General features: G+C 44.8%; 1 protein-coding gene and 1 long non-coding RNA gene across 11 annotated transcripts in view; one reads left to right on the forward strand and one right to left on the reverse strand.

The window, feature by feature from the left end:
• Positions 1-23,614, reverse strand: part of LOC113620088 (uncharacterized) — a 148,476-nt gene extending 124,862 nt beyond the window's left edge. For 5 of the 6 annotated variants that reach the window (XR_003432655.1, XR_003432658.1, XR_003432654.1 and 2 more), the window contains exon 1: positions 23,047-23,611. This is a non-coding gene — a long non-coding RNA (uncharacterized LOC113620088). Of the gene's footprint in view, positions 1-23,046 lie in introns of all 6 variants that reach the window. The other variant, XR_003432659.1, reaches the window with a different exon arrangement.
• Positions 23,615-23,619: 5 nt separating this feature from the next.
• Positions 23,620-25,599, forward strand: part of VLDLR (very low density lipoprotein receptor) — a 31,966-nt gene continuing 29,986 nt past the window's right edge. For 4 of the 5 annotated variants that reach the window (XM_027105764.1, XM_027105766.1, XM_027105769.1 and 1 more), the window contains exon 1: positions 23,620-24,126. In XM_027105764.1, the coding sequence (XP_026961565.1) occupies positions 24,045-24,126 (82 nt within the window). In that variant the 5' untranslated portion in view covers positions 23,620-24,044. The remainder of the gene's footprint in view (positions 24,127-25,599) is intronic. The other variant, XM_027105767.1, reaches the window with a different exon arrangement.

Raw genomic sequence — 25,599 nt, forward strand, 5'->3', positions numbered from 1 at the left:
CGGGGCACGAACCCGCGTCCCCTGCATCGGCAGGCGGACTCTCAACCACTGCGCCACCAGGGAAGTCCCAATCTGCTTGTTTAAAAGTGGATGTTTATTAAATTTGCTTCTGGGATACCCAGAGCCCTCACTACACGTAATAAACTAATGACCCACAAAGCAAGAGGACAGCCTTCTGTGAAGCTCCAGTTGACATGACTGTCCAGACGAAGAAGGGCCATCAGATGACTCTTTGGCCTAACGGGATACATACTTGATAAGGGTTATCTCTAGGAAGGGCAAGGAAGAATATGGGACCGAGGCATCAAAAAGGGCTTTAATTTTACCTTTAATGTTTTATCTTATTAAAAAAATTCAGAGTTTGAAATGTTAATTATAAATTTTACATGGTGGAAATTGCCATATTATGCTCAGCGCTTTCCAATATTTTTTCTAATGAATCGAAATAAAGAGAAAGAAACCAAAAAAAATTATGAGAGCGAGGAAGGGAGGATTGGGGGATAGGAGGGGGAGGGGGAAATAACAGGAAACGGGGGAGCTGGATGGGAGTGAGAGGAAAAGAGGAAACATTCATGTGGAAAGGCTCTGTGAGGCTATTAGAGAACCTAGGGCTCCACTGACACTGAAACCCAGCTCCACAGAGGTCCTTACAAGTATCTAAACTAAAGGGAGAATGAAGAAGTGTTAGAAGCCATGAACATCGAGACAAACATTCTTAGAATCCACAGACAGACCCAGAGTCCTCTTCCCAGGAATAGTGTGACCCGAGCCTCTAAAGGAGAGAAGAGAATTACAGGTGAAATCCATTGATGTTCCCAGAATTTCAGGGACCCAGTAACCCTCTGAACCAATCATCACACGTTTTTGAAGTCATTTGTCTAGTCTAGCAAGGCAGTTTCTCTGCTTTAGAATAGAAGCTCATGAGAAAAGAGGATTCACTTTGCAGTTAAATGCTGAACCAATCTGTTAGGAAGTTGACATTTTCTACGATGGAGTACCTATACCACATTTACATTTCTGAAACAGAAGTATGAGCAGTAAACATACCACCTAGGGACAGCCTACCTCTTACGCTAGAAGCACAAAAATCCATTCCCTCTTGCGATAAGAAAGAAAACTGGAGTTTTTTCTCTTATAAGACTTTAAATATCCCAAACTAGCAACTTATAAAATTTTCAATGTTGGAGAGAAGAAAAAATCCCAAACATGTACAGATTGTTTCCTTTCATCAACTGAATACTGGTAACAGAGGAGGATTCATAACTGCAGGCAAAATACATTCTCTCATTAATCCCGGCTGCTTAATTAAACCAAATGAAAGGTTCTAATTTTATGACGTCTTTTCAGATACTTAAATTCATTTATTGGGAAAGGAAGAATTTAGAAGGTTCAAGTCACATTTGGTTAAATTTCCTCAGAAGAAATCATCTTTTAGTGCAAAACGGATTGTCTGAGACAACCTACTGATGGATTTCCTGCCCCCCACTTTTTAAGGCTGTCAGAGAACAAAGCAACCATAACACTGGGTCTGATTTCTACAAGCCACATATGATAGGAAGAAAAAAGCTTAGCTTCTTCACTGGAAAGTCACATTTCAGTCCCGGGTGAAGGTAAAATCTGACCACGGCATCTGGCTAGCAGAAAACTACCTCAATTTAAGAAATGCATTTATATATCCCTTCCTGGAACAGAAGGTAATTCAAAGTCACAGCGAAAAAAGTGACACATTTCAAAGCCATACAGCAAGGAGATAAGGAAATCTACACAAGGTCAGCAAAGAAACATCTGAACCTAGATGTCATTCAAGACATGAGTTCAGTGCATTTGCGCTTGTATTGAAGCATCAGAAATGTTTTATTTCTGGGAGGGAGAAACACAAAATTGAAAGAAATGAGCAATAGATTATTGGGAAGTTTTGTATACGGGGACTAGTTTAAAGGTAAACACCAGTGTCTAACTCTATAATCGGTAACAAATTTTTGCCCACCCCGCCCCCCAAAAAGAAAAATTCTTGACCATGAAAAAAGGGACTCCTGGGAAAGCTACTTTAAAAGAGGAGAAGACCTGCCAAATAGTACCACTCTGGTCTCTTTACTGATCACCGATCCATTTAAACAGCCTCTTTTCCTAATTTTCTCAAAGCATTGTTTTCTCACAGCATGTGGGTGTATAGCATTTCATGGAAGGCCTAAAACCATGGTAGGAATTATATCACAGCACCCTACATGCCCCAATAATAGAAAATACAATCACTGATTTTATGCAGCTTAGTTAAATGAAAAATGATATAAAATTATATGCAAATTCTAATTTTGTTAACATTACCCATGGTAGATGGTGGGCATGGGGAGGAAACATACAAAAGTGCTAATAGCAGTTACCTTAAGGTAATAAAATTATCATTAACTTTTTTCTTCTCCTTCCCCCAAATTATCTACATCTTCTCTGATGCACCTGCCCTTTAACACTCAGAAGTAGAAGGCCTCCTCTTCGCCTCCCACACCTTTGCGTTTCCTTTTTACATTTATAAAGGAATGTCATCTCTGCCCCAGCATATCGAACCATTTCAAGTCTGTGTCTCTGCACTTTCCCATCTACAAAGAACTGCCTTCCAGTTACTTATCCGAGATGACCGCCAACTCTTTGCTGCTCAATATTTTGCACAAGTTCATTTGAAAATACATAGTATAAATGGAGAATTGCCTGAAGGCTCTTTCTTTTCCTTTATAGAATCACACTTTGGCAAAATGCCAGCAATGAGGGACATTCTATAAAGCTGTCCTATAGAATTCAGTGGCAGTCACTGTGGGGCATTTAAGAAAATTGATCCTCAGAGCTCAAAATATCCTCTTTATTTGTACCTGTGAGAAAAAACGTAATTCTGTTCTCAGTGCCAGGGACAACTGAGCTCCTTCTAAGAAACTTTATTTTTAAAAATCATGTAACCAAATGAGATCTTCCTCTTTGCCCTGGTTGCCAAATTTTCATCCCACAAGCACACATTTTCTACCCCCAACTTTGCCTTATTTCTCATTGTCTTTAGTCCTCGTTATATTTTATTTTATTTTATTTTTTTATTTTTATTTTTTTTTGCAGCACGCGGGCCTCTCACTGCTGTGGCCTCTCCCGTTGCAGAGCACAGGCTCCGGACGCGCAGGCTCAGCGGCCATGGCTCACGGGCCCAGCCGCTCCGCGGCATGTGGGATCCTCCCAGACCAGGGCACGAACCCGCGTCCCCTGCATCGGCAGGCAGACTCTCAACCACTGCGCCACCAGGGAAGCCCCTATATTCTTATGTTTTAATTATCTTAGTCTTTATGAAACAAGATAGTTACAAGAAAAGCACTTGCCTTAATGTTATAAAGAAAATCAAGTTTGAAAAAGTGTCCATGGACTGATGGAAGCATATGATCAGAACTTCCTTTCGCTCTTCAGTGAAAAAGACATCCAGCATCTTCTTTGGCAAAACAACACTGATAAAGGAAAAGAATACTTCTCCAACCTTCAATATTTTCTCTAAGAATCCTGGGCTGTTTTCCATAAGAAAGCTGGATCTCCTTAAGAAGTTCTGAGCTAGCAAAATGTTTTCATTAAATACATCCAAACAGTTTTTCTCTGTGGTTTGTCCCAGGGAAATGTGTGCGCATGAGAGGACCTGCTGGTTGCTTGTTTTGCATCAACAGAAGCACACATTATATTCGCTTTGGGGGGAAATAGCATAGATAAGGAAGACTCCCATGAACTTCTGTTCCAGGTCCTTTCCAAACAGAATAGTAATAGGTTCTAACTCTGCTTAGCTGGAGATAAGTCAGCATGACAAGGCAAAGCTGTAATTCCAAAGCAGCCACTGCCTATACCCCCAATTGTATAAAGGTTATTGTACGATGGTCATTACGCCGTAGCTGCTCAGAGGTCCCTTGGGACTGAGGATGAAGTATTAAGAAGAAATTCCCTTAAGTATTAAGGGTCAGAGGGAAGATGTCGGCTTTCATATTTAAAACATTCCATGCAACATGATCCAGAGTTGGCTTGTTTTCCCCCCAAATTACTTTCCAGAAAAACTCCCATCACTTTTTGCAGAAATGGCGCTGTACCTTGTCACAGGGCTGTTCTATGCTGCCTCAGTTGTGACGAATGCTCTTCCCCACAAAAATGAGTCCTTAAAGGATGACTGTTTTACCATAAGCAACAACACAAATTAATGGAGTGAGTTCTAACCAAGTGCCTGAAACCCTGCAAAGCTTTTTACTAAAGATCTCATGACTCCTCACCAGCAACCTTCCAGGTAGGCCTATGCCCATTTTCACACTGAGGCTCAGGCTGCCGAGTACCTTTTCCAGGGTCACACAGTTACCAGATGACTGAAACAGGATTCAAACCCAGATCCATCTAACTCCCAAGTACACACTCTTAAACATGACTTGATTGGGACTCTACTTGTCCAGAAGAGCAGAAAGTCTACATTCCCTTTCCAGCACCTGCCCACCCCAAAAGATCTAAGAACTCCCCAGGCACTTCCTCATAAACAAGGGGTTTCTTCATCCCTCTTGTTTCTAGGTAGCCCCTAGAACCAGAACTCAGATGTCTCCTTTGATCCCAGAAGACCAGAACTCAGATGTCTCCTTTGATCCCAGAAGCTCCCGACAGAAGATGGTTGCTTTAGAAAACAAAGACCAGAAACCTGGTGTTATGGACTTATTGTTTTCATCACCCCAAACTTCATACACTGAAGCCCTGGAGGTAAGGTCTTTGGGAGATAATCAGGTTTAGATGAGGTCATGAGGGTGGGGCCTCCATTATGGCATTTGTGTCCTTATAAGAAGAGGAAGACAGACCAGAGCTCTCTCTCTGCTACGTGAGGACACAGAGAGAAGGCAACACCTATAAGCCAGGAAAAGAGGAACTAAATCAGCTGACACCTTGATCTTAGCCTTCCCAGCTTCCAGAACTTTGAGAAATAAATTCCTGGTGTTTAGGTCACCCAGTTTGGTGTATTTTGTTATTGCAGTTCAAGCTAATACATCTGGGGTCCCATGAAGTTCAATAAGGTCTTCCATTGGCTATTAATCCCTTCACTAGAAGGCCTGGTCACTTCCAACTGTCTCCAGAGCAATGGAGGTAAGCTGGACCTCTACCCTTGTGCTTCTCAATGAGAATGGCATGACCTTCAGAAGGTGTTTTAAAATTAGAAGGGCACATTTTGGTTGTCACAATGACTGAAGGTGTGTTACTGGCTTTTAGTGGGCAGAGCCAGGGATTCTAGACATCCTGCAAAGCAGGTGATACATCTTACTCATCAAGAACAATGACCTACATGACTCAACCATCCAAAAATACTCCACCAAGCATTAAAGTTTTATCCCCTGTTTATAATTATCTGAGCCTAGATCCTGATTCTGTTTTACATATAAGCACAAAAGATCGTGGCAAGGTTTTAACATACACTGAAATTTCCAGGAATGCAGCTACCACGTTCAGTAAAGGGAAAATTATTGGGTTTTTTGTTTGGAACGTCACCAGTTGTGGCTCACCATTTCAGAAGAGTGTATCACTAACAGCTAAGCTGCTTGTAATATGACAGTCTTCAACCCACTATACCTGTATCAGTTGGCCTATGTGGCCATTGTGCTCACAGAGATTCTACACGTGTAATATCTGACTTTGTATTGTGTCTTCTGGTATAGTTGGGCCATATTGCTTTATTACAAATTGGTTTCCATTCATTTTTTCTTTATATTATACTTAGGACATTAGGTTGATCATTTTTTGTAGATCATATATGTGTATATGTGCTATTATCTATAACTTTCATTTCAAGATAGAAAAGGAGCACTTTAAGATATTTCTTATTAAAGGGGTAAACTGATAGCATTGGGAACCACTCTACTCTCCCACCAAACAGAGTGCCAAATCCTGTCTAGGCAACATGGATCTTCAATTAGAAAGGAGGAGGGTTCCCTACTCAGAGTTATCTCAGCTGTGGGTGCCACATGCCAAACGTGACTTGGGCTCCCAGCTGCCATCTCTTAGATTCACCCACCCAAGACATTTGCTCAAGGCCAAACCCTTTGCTTTTGGGAACAAGGCAACATCCAGCATCTCTGCTCACATCCAACACATCTTTCCACCCTGAGTGCTTCTACAGAGGCCTTTTTATACTCCTATGGTACTAGATCACTCAGCCCACCCTGAAGGTTTCTATAGCCTGAAATTACTAGGAAAGAGGCTTGAGATTTTGGTCCCTTCCTTCCCAGGAAGGTTATCAAAGTCCTTATGCAAATTTACTTACCCCTACCTACCCCTTCACATGCACCTTCTCTCTTTGGAGCCAGATGAAATGCTGTAAGAGATAAGTAGGGCAGGAACTATCTCCTTTCCCCAGTTGAAGAAAGTGAGGCCCAGGAGGAGTTCAGGAGCTTACTCAAAGACACAGAGCTCCTGAGCAGCAGAGTCTAGACTCCAACCCCAGTTTTCGAATCCAAATGCCAGCACAGGTCATATCACATCAAAGTGATGAAAATGGAAAATGTTGCAAAGCCATCCCAGAGTCAAACAAGCCCCTTCTGCAACATGCTGTTAGATGTATTCATTCTTTCTTAAACAAGGTAAACAGAGTCACCCTCCCTAGACAAGTAGAGAGGATAGGACTTACAATTTGGACAGTACTGGGTCACCAACAGGAGCCAGAAATTCTTTTAACACACACACACACACACACACACACACACACACACACACAAACTCCCACCTGTTACTTACTCAGCTGCTATTAATGGAAAATGCCCAAGCAATTTAGAATTTTATCTAGGGGCTACAAACTTCATATGGGAATTATCAAACACCACTGCTTATTATCCCCTGCGTTGCTGAACTCAAAGGTCCTGCAGAGCCTGGGAAAGAGCAAGAAGTTTCGAGGATGCCTCTTTTTCGTGTGTGTTCCTCATCACAGCAGGAGAGCTAAGGCCACTTTCTGCTCTGAAATTCCATATCGCTTTGACAGAAGTTACTCTTCCTTTCCCTTACCGAGCATGGGCGCTTCACCATTTCTCTTCAGTGGGTGCCCCGAACTCCGGGAGAGCACGCCAGGAGCTGATGGGACAGCCCTCCCACTTGCCTCTCAGAACTGTGAGCAGAATGCAGCTCTGTGAGTGAGAAGGGCTGTGGGCTTCGGGGATCTGGAAACCAGTGCTTGCTACAAGCAACGGGAGCACCTCCAGGCTGTATGCGTGGGACAGATGTGTACCCCTAGTGCCCACCCATCGGAGTTCATCCCTTAAGGATGGCACTTGCTCTGCATAATCTCTATCAATGAACAAGTACCACAGATCACATTCAGTGGTTCAAATTACACAGTGGAACCCCACTGTTAACTTCTCTCCACAAAGCAACTTTAGCACAAGGTAAATGTTTCTTGTGTCCAGTCCCCAACTTAAGCTGTCAAGTTACACAAGGATTCCGGTACAGAGTGTCACATCTACAAGAGGTCCACGTTACATGCTCCAAAGGACAGAACTTTATGAAGGCTTCAAGCATTTGGGGTCTCAGTTCCGATTCCAGTAGGAATTTCAGTAGGTTACAGAAGGTAAGTCAGTACAGGCTGGGGACAGACATTCCTCATGTGTGTATGTGCTGAAGCCTCCCAGTGTGGGCACCATGGTTGTGGTCCCAAACATTACAGGGATGTCGACACAGTTGAAGAGATTGGACAGCCTTAAAAGGTTCAAAATAACAAAAGGAGGGCAAAGTTACACAGCAAACAAAGAGCAATGTTTTGTGATCCCCAACCTTATTGAATATGACATATATATAATGGCCAAAATTTCATAGACCCCATCTCACATGACACTGGCAACCAAAGACCAAAATAAGCCACGAGAAAACACGTGACCATAGCAGGGGGTTCTGGGTGGGAAGAGAGGGTGATGCACTCACAGAGACAGGTGGGGGCAGGAGGCTCCAAGTGTCCATAATAAGGGGGTTAGCCTTTGGAAGGAAAGACACTGGAAATTTCTCAGCAAGAGTAATGTGTACAGTAGGAAAAGCTGAGAAGATGAATTTGACAGTCCATCTACACATGACCCTTGAACACATGTGTATGAACTGCACGAGTCCACTTATATATGGAGCTTTTTCAATAAATATATTGGAAACGTTTTTGGAGATCTGTGACAATTTAAAAAATATGCAAGCGAACTACATAGCCTAGATATACCAAAAAAATTAAGAAAAAGTTAGCTATGTCATGAGTGCATAAAATATACGTAGATACTAGTCTATCCTTACACAGGCACAAAGGTAAGTGATATTGCATATAAAATTAATCACATATTAGTTTCCTTACTGTTTTATAACTTTGCTTTCAAACAATTACATTACCATACAATATGCCTCTCTCTGGTAATTGGAGAAACTGCATATCAGCCTATCATCACAGGTAGGTGGGTTTTGAAGTGTAACAATGTTTCCAATACAATATCCAATATGAACATCACTGTAATACTGTATGCTATAAAAATTTTATAACGATTCATTCATTAGTGTACAGGTTAGGGTACTGTGAAGCAATCGTATTGATGACACTAGGCTACCACAGGGCAATCATATTGCTGCTTCTTTGTTATCAACGCATGAATCATTATACCATATGTCATTATATCATCATAAATATGAATTTCTTTGTACATTATCTTTTTACTTTTGATGCTAGTGTTAGTATAACATCTACACTGTTTTATATCATATAAGATGGTACTGATGCAGGTATTAACAGACAAGGCATCTTGTAAACAAAGTAAACTTACAGTATGGATAAAAACAGTACAGTGTTGTAAATGTATTTTCTCTTATGATTTTCTTAACATTCTCTTTTTCCTAGTTTACTTTATTGTGAGAATGCAGTATATAATACGTATACAAAATATGTGTTAATCGACTATTTATGTTATCAGTAAGGCTTCTGGTCAACAGTAGACTATTTGTAGCTAAGTTTTGGGGGAATCAAAAGTTATATGCAGGGCTTCTCTGGTGGCGCAGTGGTTGAGAGTCCGCCTGCCGATGCAGGGGACACGGGTTGGTGCCCCGGTCTGGGAAGATCCCACATGCCGCGGAGCAGTTAGGCCCGTGAGCCATGGCCGCTGAGCCTGTGCGTCCGGAGCCTGTGCTCCGCAACGGGAGAGGCCACAGCAGTGAGTGGCCCGCGTACCGAAAAAAAAAAAAAAAAAAAGTTATATGCAGATTTTTGACTGCATGGGGTTGGGGGGTTGGCACCCCTAACCCCTGAATTGTTCAAGGGTCAACTGTATAAATAAATGCCACAAACCATCACAGTCTCTTTTTCAATCCAATTCAATCAATCAAAGACTCCCACTATACCCACAAGAAGTTTTTTTGGTTTTGTTTTTTTTTAATTAACAAGGGAGTATTTGGGGAGAGAAACACGAAGAGCCCGCCAAAAATCCTGGTGAGCACACAATGAGGCACAGGGCTTGCTGCTGTGACTGTAAACCTAAGAAGTACAGTGTCATGTCTAGATACAGGACAAGTATTTATAGCATGATTTAAATGGCCAGCACCATTTCCTTCCAGAGGTACTCTGGTGATTAAGAAAATAAAGATTCTAATGGAAGAGCTACTTCATCTGACAGAGTATCACACCTGTCAGTGGAAAAAACACTGAAGCCAGTTCATATCAGCGTCAAAGGAAATGGGAAGAGAACTTGACCTATACTGCTGAACAGTTCCTGTTTTCACCTTCAATTTCTAAATAACCGTTGTTGCAATACTTCCAGTAATTCATCCAGTGAATCTTCCCCTGAAGTGGACCTTGATTTGAGGAAATGATTTAAGATCTACGAGGCACCCTTCCATTCCTCTCCATATCCTGTGAATTTTCTGCCATGGGCAGGATCTCCCAAGATTTCTTAAGAGAGCCAGGCAGAAGGCAGGGCAGGGACTGGGAAGTGGAATGAAGAAAAGAAAAATAGCAAATTTATTGGATGTGATTACATTTCCCTTGCAAAGGCAGAAAAAGAAATAACTACTGCATTTGTTCTTTCCTTCAAGTTAAAAGAATTTCTAATTACCCTACTTTGCCACAAGATCCTAACCAGAACAACAGAGGGAGGTACGACGTTTCCATTTCTCTCTTCAAGGAATCTTCTCTAAGACTCCAGGTTTTGCTGAGGTGAGTCAATTTGGTGTTGTCATGATAACACAAATACTTCTTGGTGTCTCTTGTTTGGTTCTGTCGTTTTATTTTTGCCTTACTCCAAAAAACAAACAAACAAACAAAATGGATGGAGGCTAGATTGAAGCATGGCCATTTGGGAAAAAGAGTAAGAAACAAGAAAAACGTACAGCGTGTCTCCTTAAAGCATGAGACATAGAGTTCACCACGAGACTGCAACGTAAACTTTATCTGGCCGTGTTTAGTATTAACACCATCTTTCTCTGTGTGAGATTGAGAACTCAACCAATCTGGGACACTTGCTTGAGCTGAGTCTGGACACTGATCTCTGCTTGAGCTCCTTCCGAACTGCTGAAGAGGGATTATTCCCCTGAAAGTCTGTCCACAGTCTCCTCCCAGGGAGCAATGGTGTCATGTTTGTAGAGTACTTTGAACGTTCTCAGAAGAAAGGCAGTGCACAGATTCAAGACATTCTCCTCACACTATGTAAGACATAACCATCATTTTTTGTTGTTGTTGCATATTTAGAAAACAGCCCCACCAGCCAGGCAAGTGCTATGGAATCACTATAAAAGGAAGAGAAGATCTTCCATGACCTTCAGAGATTTTCTGTTGGGTGTTCCGCATAGTGTTTGTGCCAGCCAGCCTGCCCTTTCTCCCTCATCTCTTTGTTCTTTGTTGGAGTCTCTGGCAAACGGAAGAGAGGAGTAAAGGAATGTCAAAAGAGAAACCTCAGCAATTACCCATCTTCCTTTCAGTCACTTATTCACAGAAAGATGCCTTTCTGGAGCTCACCAAGAGAACCTGATTAAAAGACCTGTTCATATATTCCAATTCAATTTCACAAACATGGCAAACATTTAAACCATAATTTCTGCTTACTATTTACATCAGGAAAGGAGTAAGTTTTGATTGCAAAGAAGAATACTGGTGATATTGGGGTGTTATGGTTAAGAAGGTGAAAGGCAACTATTAGATTCAGTAGAAGTCTCAGCTATGTCTCATTTCCCAAGCTCCCTCATCCCAAACCCAGTACCCTCCCAATTCCATCTCTATCTACATAAGACCTCTGATCTGTGCTTCCCAATGGCCTTCTGTTATCTTCTTTTATTTTTTTAAAGGTCCACATGTGTTTACTTAATTAATTTATTTATTTTAATTTTATTTATTTTTGGCTGTGTTGGGTCTTCGTTGCTGCACATGGGCTCTCTAGTTGCAGCGAGCAGGGGCTACTCTTCGTTGCGGAGCACGGGCCCTAGGCACGCAGGCTTCAGTGGTTGCAGCAGTGGGCTCAGTAGCTGTGGCACGCAGGCTCTAGAGCACATGGGCTTCAGTAGTTGTGGCGCGCAGGCTTAGCTGCTCCGTGGCACGTGGGATCTTCCTGGACCAGGGATCGAACCCGTGTCCCCTGCATTGGCAGGCGGATTCTTAACCACTGCGTCACCAGGGAAGCCCATGTTATCTTCTTCCCAAGTCAAATCCAAGGAACAAGGTCTGATTTGGGTCACTAACCATCAATCGTCCTTCAGTCTAGATCAGAACCATGAACCTTTCTTCCACTCTAGAAGGAAACCCCTCCCAAAGGGTGAAGCTTTTTTATTTCCCTCACATGTAAGAATTGTCCATCCAGAAAAACAATCAGACCCAGAAAATTACTATGGTAAACATACTCTCTGAGAGAGTTCAATTTCCCCTGGGGTAGGGGGAATAATTGTTAAGATCTCAAAATAGAATTTCAATTTCCACCAGGTCTTACATGAGTTCCCACCACGGTTTAGAAAACAACCACAACTTGCACGTTGTTAGTCTATGAGATGATCAGCTGAAATCACTATTCCTTAATGTTCAAAAACATACTTTGTCTCCCACACAACTTATTCAAACGCTCCTTTAAGACTTCAGTGGGGTCTTCCCTGGTGGCGCAGTGGTTGAGAGTCCGCCTGCCGATACAGGGGACACGGGTTCGTGCCCCTGTCCGGGAAGATCCCACGTGCCGCGGAGCGGCTGCGCCCGTGAGCCATGGCCGCTGAGCCTGCGCGTCCGGAGCCTGTGCTCCGCAATGGGAGAGGCCACAGCAGTGAGAGGCCCGTGTACCGCAAAAAAAAAAAAAAAAAAAGGAAAAAAGACTTAAGTGGAAAACCCAGCTCTTGCTCAAATTGCCTCTCCTAGTACAACGGAATCCCCTTAACTCTTTGATCTGTCTATCCATTTATTCCAGACTTCTGACTCTAGGAATCATTAAGTGGTCTTTCCTCTCTTAGATGGCAAACTCTGTCATGCTTCATAATTGAGTGGGCACTCGATAAATGAATGCTATAGTGCTAGGAGGAATAATACACTTCCTATTGGCAGCAAATCCAAGAGAAACTTCCTTAGAAGGAAGGACTGTCAATTACCACTTAACAAGCCTGAATTTTGGCTCCTGTAGAAAAGGCAAACAAAACAATAACAACTCACTCCTCAGTGGCAGCCACATCGCTATCTGGTTGCTGCCCTCCAGTCACCTGGCAGGCGGCTGGGCCCCAGAAAGTGCTCAGCAAGTCCTTGCTGGGGGATTGATGTGCAAAGGCATGAGGCTGGCGATACATAATCTATCACTGATGGGGAGACACCAGCTGGGTTCCTAGCAGTCTGGTTGTGCAGAGCTTCTGACTTCCCATGGTCCTTGGCTCTCTTACAGCTGACAAATCTAGCTGAATGTGGGATGCCAGGCCAGGAGCAGGACACACAGAGCGAGGACAGCGAGGCTGTTCTGGAACACAGACAGGGGATTTGCTCGTGTTTCCTCTGCAGCCTCCGCCATGGCATCCCTGTCGCCCTTGGGGTGAAGTTCATTCAAGTGTTACCACCCAGCTTTTCCTGCCTCCTCTGGGCCAGGCAGGGCATCAGGCCTGACACCAAGTGAGTCATAATTAGAATGCAAATCACTTGGGAAGCTTAAAAATGCTCACGTCTAGGCCCTGTTTCCAGACACTGTTATTGAATTGATCTTGAGTAGGACTCCAGGGTTGATAGTCTTAAAAAGCTCTCCGGGGGATTTTAATGTGCATATGGGGTCCAGTACCACTGCCTTCCAACGTTCCAATCCTGGGCCCACACCTGTAATCCCTTTGCCTCTCTTTTACACGGGAGGTGCTGATAATAATAAAAACAACAACAAAACAATAAATGTCATTACTATTAACAAGAGTCACTAACAATTCCTGAGCATTTATTATATGCCAGGCATATTTCTAACTGCTTTACTTGTATCAATATGAGTGCACTGAATTCTTTTTTTCTTTTTATTTATTTATTTATTTTTGCATCACACGGGCCTCTCACTGTTGTGGCCTCTTCCGTTGCGGAGCACAGGCTCCGGACGCGCAGGCTCAGCGGCCATGGCTCACGGGACCAGCCGCTCCGTGGCATGTGGGATCTTCCCGGACCGGGGCACGAACCCGTGTCCCCTGCATCGGCAGGCGGACTCTCAACCACTGTGCCACCAGGGAAGCCCTGAATTCTTAAAAGAAGTGGGCATACTTGTTATCTCCATTTTTCAGGTGAAAAAACTAAGGCATATCGAGAGGTTAAATAACTTGCCCAAAATTTCACAGCCAGTAAGTGATTGAGCCAAGCTTTGAACCCAGGAAGACTGGTTCCAGCACCTTCTCTCATAATTGTTAACCTACATTGCCTCCCTGCATGCATTGAAGGCACAAAGACTTTCAGGGACCACATAGGGCGACCTCTGGATCCTATACAGCCATAATCACCTTCTCAAATAATCATATTTCTGAAGACATATATCTGATCCATCATTTCTTGATCCAAAACCTTCAATGGTTTACTAACTGCTCATGGGATACAGATCAAAACGATATACAAATAACTTCCCCAACTGTACTTGGCTACCCCTCTGGTATCTACTCCCACCTTAAGCCACTCTACCCTTCAACAGTTCAGAATTACTTGCACCTCCTTCAAACAACCATAAAAAGCAGGCTGGAAAAGCCAGGCTTCCCTCCACACTCCAGACACAGTCATCAGCATTTGAACTCCTCGTAAATGTGTTTCTAAACGATTTAGAGATGCTAGGACAAAACCTTCTCAAAGAGCCAGGTTGGACAGAAGCATATCCATGTAGAAACTCAGTCCTTCAAGGAATGCAAGCAGCCATATCATACGAATTTAAACTACATACAGAGCCACTAAAACAACATTAGATATATCAACTATCCATTTCCACAAAACTCCTAAAAGTTTGAAAATGGAACTATCCTGGTGAAATGGTACATGCTTTACAGCTCACTGCATTACTCATAACTTGCAGATTAAAATTCTTATGTTCTAATAAGCATCTATACTTAGCTAGCACAGTAGGGACCACAAAGCCCCTACTTCCAAAAACACTCCAGTTGTAAGAGTGTTTTAAATGCTATAGCACTACATTCTAAAACCTCTTGTAAATTGCATTTAGGACAAATGAAAGCAATCAAATTTGGGACAAGGATCAGAGGAATTAACTATCAGAATTAAAGTAGAAGTGGTCAAGCACTTCATCCCTGCCTTGAAAAACAAAACAAAACCCTTGCAAACTAAAGGGCACTACGAATTCACAATGCAGCCAAAATGTAGACAGCCTACATTGGTCTACCTCAATTTGAATGGAATCTACTGGTCGTTTGCTTTACATCTCCCGGGTCTGTAAATCTACACATTGCCCTTTGATACTGCATTCACAGCTGTCATCGACTGGACAAAACCCAGTTTGTCCTTTCGTTGTTCAAAGGGAGAACATCCTTCTAACGGGCCATCCAAGTTCCAAATAATGTTCCCCTACCCTGTTCGAGGTAAAAAGCGCATACATTTCAGAATCACCTGACTTTACCTAGTCTAGCCCAGGATATCTCCACTGTGGCACCACTGATACAGATAATTCTTTGCTGAGGGGGCTGTTTTGTGCACTGTAGGATAAGCAGCAGCAGCCCTGGGTGCAACGCCCTAAACAACTACAGGAAGGCATGACAACTCAAAAATGTTCACTGGGGGCAAAACTGTTCCCCGCTGAGAATCACTGGTCCACCCTCATACTCAACCCATTTTGGAGTTTCTCTCTAAACATCACTCTATTTTTACCACATTTGGCCACACTTTTACTCTCTGAAATTCTTCAAAAGCTATCTGCAAAATAGTCTTTAGCCTTGGGATTTCAAAAAAAAGTGTTCTTATTAGATCGTAACCCTCAATAAAGGTTCATTTGTAATAAGCCCACATGGAGTGTTTGATCCAGGGCTGAGGTATGGCGGGAGTCGACTTGGTCAGGATGCCCAAGAGAGCAACTGTTTAAGACGGTCCTTACTGATACCTGCATTCCTCTTCCAAAACCACGCCAGAAGCGGTGGGTGTGTTATTTCCACTGTAAATACGTCCACAGGTGGAGTTTTGCCCAGTGCTTTACCATATACACGCTACTTCCCTCAAGAGGGCACCTCTATCAGCTAATTACTTGTTAACAATGGAAAACTCAATCCATACTGGGCTTAAGCAACAAAGGGAATTTATTTGCTAAGAAAAGTGAAAGTCCTACAAATGGCAGCTTTCAGGAGAATCGCACGTGGGCTCCAGCTCCAGTTTGGGTGCTGTTTCCCTGATTCTCTCAGCTTCCTCTTCTCCACGAGTCAGCTGGTCTTCAGATTGGCTTCCTTCACAGTGGCACAATGGCTACAGAAGTCCTGGCCTAAGTCCATACACCACATTGCTTATAAAAGAGTGCCTTGCCATAGAGGGAACCTACCTCAACATAATAAAGGCCATATATGACAAACCCACAGCCAACATCGTTCTCAATGGTGAAAGGCTGAAAGCATTTCCTCTAAGATCAGGAACAAGACAAGGATGTCCACTCTTGCCACTTCTACTCAACAGTTTTGGAAGTCCTAGCCACGGCAATCAAAGAAGAAAAAGAAATAAAGGAATACGAATTGGAAAAGAAGTAAAACTGTCACTGTTTGCAGATGACATGATACTATACATAGAAAATCCTGAAGATGCTATCAGAAAACTACTAGAGCTCATCAATGAATGCAGTAAAATTTCAGGATACAAATTAATACCCAGAAATCTGTTGCACTTCTATACACTAGCAATGAAAGATCAGAAGGAGAAATTAAAGAAACAGTCCCATTTGCCATCTCATCAAAAAGAATAAAATACCTAGGGATAAACCTACCTAAGGAGATAAAAAAACCTGTACTCTGAAAACTATAAGACGCTGATGAAAAACAACAAAGCTGACACAAACAAATGGAAAGATATACCATGTTCTTGGATTGGAAGAATCAATACCATCAAAATGACTATACTATCCAAGGCAATCTACAGATTCAACGCAATCCCTATCAAATTACCAAGGGCATTTTTCACAAAACTAGAACAAAAAATCTTAAAATTTGTATGGAGACAGAAAAGACCCCAAATAGCCAAAGCAATCTTGAGAAAGAAAAACAGAGCTGGAGGAATCAGACCCCCACCCCCGCCAACTTCAGACTATACTATAAAGCTACAGTCATCAAAACAGTATGGTCCTGGCACAAAAACAGAAATATAGATCAATGGAACAGGATAGAAAGCCCAGAAATAAACCCACGCCCCTATGGGCAATTAATCTATGACAAAGGAGGCAAGACTATACAATGGATGAAAGACAGTCTCTTCAATAAATGGTGCTGGGAAACTGGACAGCTATATGTAGAAAAATGAAATTGGAACATTCTTTAACACCATACACAAAAATAAACTCAAAACAGATTAAGGACCTAAATGTAAGACGAGATACTATAAAAGCTCTTAGAAAAAAACAAAGGCAGAACACTCTTCGTTGACATAAATCACAGCAATATCTTTTTGGATCTGTCTCCTAGAGAAATGGAAGTAAAAACAAAAACAAACAAACGGGACCTAATTAAGCTCAAAAACTTTTGCACAGCAAAGGAAACCACAAACAAAACGAAAAGACAACCCACAGAATGGAAGAAAATATTTGCAAACAATGCAACCGACAAGGGATTAGTCTCCAAAATTTACAAACAGCTCATATGACTCAATATCAAAAAAAAAAAAAAACAACCCAGTCAAAAAATAGGCAGAAGACCTAAACAGACATTTCTTCAAAGAAGACATATGGATGGCCAAGAGGCACCTGAAAAGATGCTCAACATCTCTAATTATCAGAGAAATGCAAATCAAAACTACAATGAAATATCACCTCAGACCAGTCAGAATGGCCATCATCAAAAAATCTACAAACAGTAAATGCTGGAGAGGGTGTGGAGAAAAGGGAACCCTCCTACACTGTAGATGGGAATGTAAATTCGTACAGCCACTATGGAGAACAGTAGGGAGGTTCCTTAAAAAACTAAAAATGGAACTACTATATGATCCAACAATCCCACTCCTGGGCATGTATCCAGAGAAAAACATGGTTCAAAAGGATACATGCACTCCAATGTTCATTGCAGCGCTGTTTACAATAGCCAAAACATGGAAGCAACCTAAATGTCCATTGACAGATGAAAGGATAAAGAAGATGTGGTACATACATTCCATGTATTTATATGTGTGTGTGTGTGTATGTGTGTGTGTGTATATGTATGTGTGTGTATGTGTGTATATATATATATATATATATACACACACACACACAATGAAATATTACTCAGCCATTAAAAATAATGAAATAAGGCCATTTGCAGCAACATGGATGGACTTGGAAATTACCATACTAAGTGAAGTAAGTCAGGCATAGAAAGACAAATATCATATGATATTGCTTATATGAGGAATCTTAAAAAAAATGATAAATGAACTTATTTACAAAACAGAAACAGACTCACAAATTTAGAGATTGAACTTATGGTTACCAGGGGGAAGGGGAGGGGGAGGGATAGATTAGGAGTTTGGGACTGACATGTACACACTACTATATTTAAAACACCTAACCAACAAGGACCTACTGTATAGCAGAGGGAATTCTGCTCAATATTCTGTAATAACCTAAATGGGAAACAACTTTGAAAAAGGATACATAGATATGAATAACTGAATCACTTTGCTGTACACTTGAAACTAACACAACATTGCTAATCAACTATGATCCAATATAAAATAAAATTTTTAATTAATTAAAAATAAAAATAACAACACTGGAAAAAAAAATTAAAAATAAGAAGTCAGTGAAAAGGAAAAAAAAGAAAAAGAAAAAAAGGGTGCCTTTCTAACCAAGCAAAAATCCTGAACTTCATTATAACTGGATCGACTTGAATAATGTGCTTAGGACTGAAGTATCCAATCAGTGTGGCCAGAAGACCACAGGCTGACTGGTTGAGACCCTTGAATTGATCACAGTGGCTGAGGGGGGAAGTTATGCTGATGGATTTAGAGCGATGGTTCTCAAAATGTGTTCCCTGACCAGTGACATCAGCATCTCCTGGAAACTTGTTAGAAATGCAAATACTCTGGCTCCACCCCAGACCAGCTGAACCAGAAACTCTGGGATGGTGCCTAGCAATCCATGTTTAACGAGTCCTGCAGGTGACTCTCACGAAAGCTAAAGTTTGTGAGCCACTGGTTTAAACCATCAGATCCTACGTGTAAAGCCTAGAGTGGGGTGAATCCCGTTTATTTCACTGGCTGCCACACAATTAGAAAATGGTGGAGTGGAGGCCTGAGAAAGTACCGTCAAAATACTGTAGAAGGAGAAGGCTCCAGAAGGGGACAGTTCATTTCACTTCTTACTTCCTATGGTAAGGCTATGAAGTAGAAAACACAGTAATGAGTGCTTCAGCCTAGCAACATGGTTTGAAGATGACTTCTGCTGCCCATATTTATTAGTTTCCAGGGCTTGAAGAAAAAGAAATGTCCAACATTAACCCTCCCGTTCTCTGTGGGCCCTAACCCACTTTCCCTGGGGAAATTGGACAAATATATACATACAGGTTTGAGAGAAGTAAAGCTACTTAGCAGTTAAGACTGCATTGAAGAAGACATTCTCTAGGAAGGTTTCTTAATCATGGCTAATCCTAAGAGTCGCCTGGAGTAAGGTTACAAGTCCAGCCTCTCGGGCTGGACTAGGCCTCTCCCGTTGCGGGGCACAGGCTCCGGACGCGCAGGCTCCGCGGCATCTGGGATCTTCCTGGACCAGGGCTCGAGCCCGTGTCCCCCACATTGGCAGGCAAATTCTTAACCACGGCGCCACCAGGGAAATCCCCAGGGATTCTTACGGATTGACCATGGTTGGAAAACACTGTTCTAAAAGCTGATGCAGGGCTTCCCTGGTGGCGTAGTGGTAGACAGTCCGCCTGACGATGCAGGGGACACAGGTTCGTGCCCCGGTCCGGGCAGATCCCGCATGCCGTGGAGCGGCTGGGCCCGTGAGCCATGGCCGCTGAGCCTGCGCGTCCGGAGCCTGTGCTCCGCAACGGCAGAGGCCACAACAGTGAGAGGCCCGCGTACCGCAAAACAAATAACTAAATTAATTAATTAATTGAAGCTATATGCAGAGGACTGGGGAGAAAAATCTCATGAAAGAATTACATGAATATTTCTGACTGCAAATAATAGCTTCTTCCTGTCCTTTCCTGGTGCCTTCCGTCACTACCAGGGCCTCTAACTGTTCTTCCTCTAGTCTCATCCTACACTGCTTCCCAAAGAAGTCACCCTACAGACCACTTCACGTCAGAGTGAACTTTCTAAAACACACGGAATGTCAGGCCTCTGATCACAATCTATCACGGTAGAAATCCATCACAAGTCCTCACCATGGCCAACAGCATCAAGTCCGAAGTGTTGGCATGAAAGGGGGGGGAGATAAATTAGGAGTCTGGGATTAACAGATATGCAATGCTATATATAAAATAAATGAACGACAAGGACCTACTATACAGCACAGGGAACTATATTCAATATCTTGTAATAACCTATAATGGAAAAGAATCTGACAAAGAATATATACATATTCTCACATATATGTTTATGTATAACTGAATCACTTTGCTATACACCTGAAACTAACACAACATTGTAAATCAACTATACTTTAATTTAAAAAAAATTTTTTTAAATGCAAAAAAAAAAAAGTGTTGGCATTTCACACACATTTCCATATAATCCAGGCCCTGACTTTCTTCCTTAGCCTTACCTCCTGCTGTCAGCCCACTGCAACCCCATTATGGAACCATCCTGAAGCCCCTGCATTTCCTCAACACTTGATGTTCTCTTTGCCTTTGTTCCCTCTGTTCACCAAGGTCTTCCTTCCCCCTTCACCCAGAGTATCAGTCAAGTTAACGAACGAGAGGTCATGCTGCGGTAACAGAAGCTCAGTAGATAAAGATAGCAAAGGTTTATTTTTCACTCAATGTCAGGAGGTGGTTTTTTCTCTAAAGACCCAGACGGTAAATATTACACACTTGGTGAGCAACGTACAATTTCTGTTGCCTTTTCTTCTTCTTCACTTTTTTGTATAACTCTTTAAAAAATGTAAAAACCACTCTCTTTCATAGGTCATATAGAAACAGGTCACTGGCCATCTGCTGACCTCTACGCTACATGATCATTGCCAGAGACATGGAGACAGCAGAGAACTACTCAGTCTAGTCATTCAGACCAGGCTAATGGAGCAGCCATCTCTTGGGCATCTCTAGTCACCATGCAGACCAAAAGAGAGGGTCTCATGCAAGTCCCACTAAATGCCCCAGGCCAGAAGTGACACCCTAGAACTTCTGCTCACAAATAATTGGCCAAAATTGGTCTTTCATCCCCACCTAACTATAATGGAGCCAGGAAGTGCAATCCTACCATGTGTCCCGCAGTACAGAGAATTGGAATGGCTTGGTAAAAGTCGTGACTTCAGCTCAGAGACAAGTGCTCTGGAAAGCCTTTTCTGACCCTCTGGTCCCCCAGTCAGATTAGCTACTCTTTGCCTATAAGCTTATAGCACCTTGAAGCCTAAGCGTGTGCTGTGCATAGGGTACCACAATCGCCAACTTCTCTGCCTCCCCCACCAGATCCTGAGCTTCCTTAGACAAACATCTCCGTATACCTACTGCCCAGCACAGCACCTGCTACCCAGGGATGCTCAGTGTGTTGCTTCAACAACTTAACGAATGTGGTAGATTGTGGGAGTGGGGTTGCCTATGCATTTACCTGAAGGCTCTGTATGCAGCAGTGTCAGCCTCTCTGAGCCTAGTTCAACCACACCCATCTCCACTCATGATAAATTTATCATTTTGGTTATTTGGTTACTTTCTATATTAATCAAATTCACTCTTCCTTACAACCTTTCCTTCTAATAATCAACACTTTGCAGAGAGCTGGTCCTTGAGGCCACAGAGCACTGTGACTTTATGTGAACTGGCTTTGTGTCCAGTTTGTAGGTCAGAAGGCAGGCACAGACAGGCACTGAGATTTTCCCAAGTTTCACAGCCAATGAGAGGTAGAGCCAAAAGTTATGCTTCCTTTTGATCCAACAAGAGAGCTACAGGGTTGAACACAGAGCCGCAGCTAAGTGCACCAACAGGTTATTTATATCCTTTGGAGAGATAGAAAGCATAACGTGTATGTCAAAGGTAAATCTTATTATACCATATCAGTGTTCAGCTTATAGTACACATATTTATCTCTGAGTAAAATATTAGAAACAAACCACATGACTATATTAACGTGCTCTTTCAGAACCCCGAGAATATTGAAAATGCCACACACCTGTTTTACCACCATCCCTTAATGCCTGCTAGGTGAGCAACACCTGCATGCATCTTCACTACTAATGGCATAAAGCAGAGCTCAACTCAGTTTCACACGTGACACATGTGCGTCTGCTGCAGTTTGTATCAAACGTGTAACCACAGAGCGAGCAAACCAGAGTTCAAAATGAACTGTAGTGCAAGTCTCCACCAATACATATTGACAGAGTTAAGCCCCTTCGTGGAGACCATTCACAATCTGGGTATCCTCTGACCCCACCCCAAAGTGTATCCTGACCTGGAATTTTCCTCTCCTCTCCATCTCCTGGATCCAGTAAGTTCCTAATAAACATCCCATCTAATGGTTAGCCTTGACAAATGCCCTGGAGCACCAAGACAAGAGGAATATAGCTAGCCAGGAGCCCTCTACTTCTCACATCATCGACAGAATAGCGTCAGAGCTGGTCCTATTGAAATCGGTGGAGTTTGAGTCGTTCGAGATCGAAACTACTTTTTAAAAATATACAAACCCTTTATTTAAGAAGGTGAAATAGCCCGGTGTGTCCTCCCCGTCTGGTTAAATGGGGACAACCAGGGGAAATTGTGCAAGAAAACTTAAGTACACAAAAGCAAATTACAGGCTCAGTATTGCCAGACACAAAACAGGAATCAATCCTTTACAGGAGTCTTGCCTTTGCTTCCTTCTTTCTTTCCTTGAGCCTTGTAATTGAATGTTGCAAACTATATCAAGAAGAATAAACCGGGTTTCCCCTCCCCCAAGCAAGGAAAGGTTAAGCTTCTAATTACAGGCCCTCTGACTATCATTTGTGCAATTAGCCATTAACTATAATCGCTGATGAGAGAATGCAGAGCTGCGCTAGCGATATCCCCCTCCTCCTCAGCCCAGACTGGGTTACTTTCGTCCCATTCTGTTACAGAGGACCAACCACAACCGCGCGCACTCTCCTTACACACACGCTCTCACTTAAAGACACATTTAATTTTTAGCAAAAATGGCATCTTAGCGTTTGACTGAGACAGGCATCCCCAACCCCACACCAAAGTAGCCCAAACGTTTAGATCCACTCCTCTTCATCACTTTTAAGTGGAGAGAGGCGGCCCAAGAAAGAAGCTACCTACCAGCCTCACAGGACCAGCCCTCTTTGAGGCGCAGGAGAAGGTGGTAGAGAGACGCTTGTTGCCCCTGGAAACTGCAAGTCCCCCCCTCCGGGCTGTAAGCCGCGTTACTGGGAAGGCGGTGGCAATAGCCTCAGTAGTTGCATCAGTGCTAACTGCTGCTGCTGCCACTGCTGCTGCTGCTGCTGCATTTACGGTTGGCGGCTGCCGGGAAGGTACAGTAATGACTGTAGGGAGCGCACAGCTGCTGCGGCGGCAGGTTCCCTGGATCAGGAAATTAGGGCAGGCACCGGGGATTGGAGGCGAGGGCGGCGCGCGAGCCAACCAGCAGCCGCCCCGGGCCCCCGTGAGCCCCGGGCGGACGCGCGGAGCAGCCGAGCCCCGGGAGCACTCCGGGTGGCAGCGGCGGCCACGGCCACTCACGCTCACACTCGAACGCACACTCACACAACCCCGACGCAGGAACCTGGCTGCCCCGAGCTTATAAGAGGAGCGCGTCGAGGGTGGGGAGGGAGGGCTGAAGCCGCCGCGCCCGCCCCCATCCCCCGCTGACCACTCCCCCTCCTGCCCCCTCCTCGCTCCTCACCCCGCGCTCCAGCGGCCGCCAGGGTGGGTGCTCCGCGGCCGGCTCCTCTCTCTTCTGTCTTCTCCGCTCTTGGCTCCCCACCCCCCTCTCCCTTTCTCCCCTCCTCTTCCCTCCCCTCCTCTGCAGCGCCTGCATTATTTTCTGCCCGCGGGCTCGGCTTGCACTACCGCTGCAGCCCGGGGAGGTAGGTGGGTGGGTGGGTTGGCTGGTGGGGGGTAGATTGTGCAAGTTGTAGGGGAGGGGGTGCGCCTCTTCTTCCCTGCTCCCTTTACCCCCCTTCGAACTCCTCCCCCTCCTCCCCTTCCCCCTCCTCCCTCCCCGCCCCCACCTCCTTCCTCCTTTCCGAAGGGCTGGTAACTTGTTGTGCGGAGCGAGCGGCGGCGGCGGCGGCGGCGGCACCATCCAGACGGGCACCATGGGCACGTCCGCGCGCTGGGCGCTCTGGCTGCTGCTCGCGCTGTGCTGGGCGCCCCGGGAGAGCGGCACCACCGGAGCGGGTGAGTGAGGACGCGCCCCTCCGCGGCCTGCCCGGACCTAGCCGGGGCGCCAGGGGGCCCCGAGGCGCGGGTCTCCTTTTGCCCACCCCCCTCCTAGGAGGCGTCTCTTCACTCTCGTCGCCTTCTCTCCCTCCCCACCCTGGTGGCGCCTCTGAGCTGTCAGCACCGCGGCTCCCGGGAGCCAGGCTGGGGGGATAGTGGGATTTGGGGTGTCCTAAAGCCTTGCCCGAACTAGTCTTCATTCCCTTACACTGCCTCCCCTAAAACCTGTGCTTTGCCTCGTTTCTCACTCCGCTTGGCCGGGGATGGGGAATATGGGCTTCTGAGCCGTTGAACAATGGTTGTGTCTCTTCTGCCAGGCGGAGTGTTAGGAAGGAGGCAGGGGGCCGGGTGGGCCGGGACGTGCGCGGCAGCCCCCGGAGCGCCCCTCGGACTTCACGGAGGGTGGGAGCGGGCGGTGGGTGAGGAAGGGCGCCTCTGGCGATGCGGGGCGCCGGGTGCCGACCGGGAGTGGGGTTCCCCGCGGCGGTGAGGAACCCGCACGTTCGGTGGGCTGCCGCCGGGAGTCTCCACCGAGCGGCTAGAAGTGCGCAGCCTGCGCACCCGGACTGCGACTCCCCGGGCGCCGGGCAGTCTCTGTGTAGTGCGGGTTAGAGGAAGAGTGAGACTTGAATCAAATAGGACTCACCTCTAGATGTTTCTCCGCTCGCCGGGCAGCGTTTGTAAACCTCTCGGGTCTCCAGGATAGCTGAACGGGGGAGGGGAGTGGAACGAAGACTTAATCAGGTTAGTTTGCTGAGCCTCGTTCCCGGTGAGATTTCCTCGAGAGGAATTGGGTCCTTATCTGGTGACTGTAATTAGCCTTCATTCTGACCAGTAGATCAAATGGAGTAGCACGAGAGCTGGGAGAGCTGGTGTGTGACTGTGGCTTGTTGGGGAGGGCGGTGGGGACAACTGTCGGGTCCCCAGGGTGTGCCGCACTGGGCCTGGGAGCCCTGTCCTCAGCCACTCTCTCATTTGGGGCCGCACAACTTTCTCAGGCAGGCGACAAGAAGCCCTTCTAAGAGGATTCGGTGAGAATCCTGGCAGGTCCCTGAAGTGATCTCGACATGACACCAAGGGGCTGGCTCGCCACCTCGGGGGAAATGGGACGGAAAACTGCCCCCGTCCTAAGTACCCACTCCAGAGTCCCTAGCTCCTGTCGCCCGGTGGCTTGGGAGACCCGCCTGCCCGCAGTCACGAGTCTCCTGAAGTGAGAGCGAACTTTAATGTATGGTCAAGCAGCCCCTCAAGCAATACTTGTGGGGGTTGAGTCTCCGAATGCCCCCTGCCCTTAGGTTCTGACTGTCCCGAGCGTGAGAAGCTGCGACGGGCTTTTCTGCGCTCTGCGATTGGCTGGCCGCCCGATCACGTTTAGGTTGGTCACGTGGCTCCGCGGGCTCGTAATTTAGCAGCCTGAGAAATGTTATCTTT

The sequence above is a fragment of the Aethalodelphis obliquidens genome, unplaced genomic scaffold (assembly GCF_003676395.1).
Source record: "Aethalodelphis obliquidens isolate GAN/ISIS:26980383/991018 unplaced genomic scaffold, ASM367639v1 scaffold7, whole genome shotgun sequence".
NCBI lineage: Eukaryota > Metazoa > Chordata > Mammalia > Artiodactyla > Delphinidae > Aethalodelphis > Aethalodelphis obliquidens.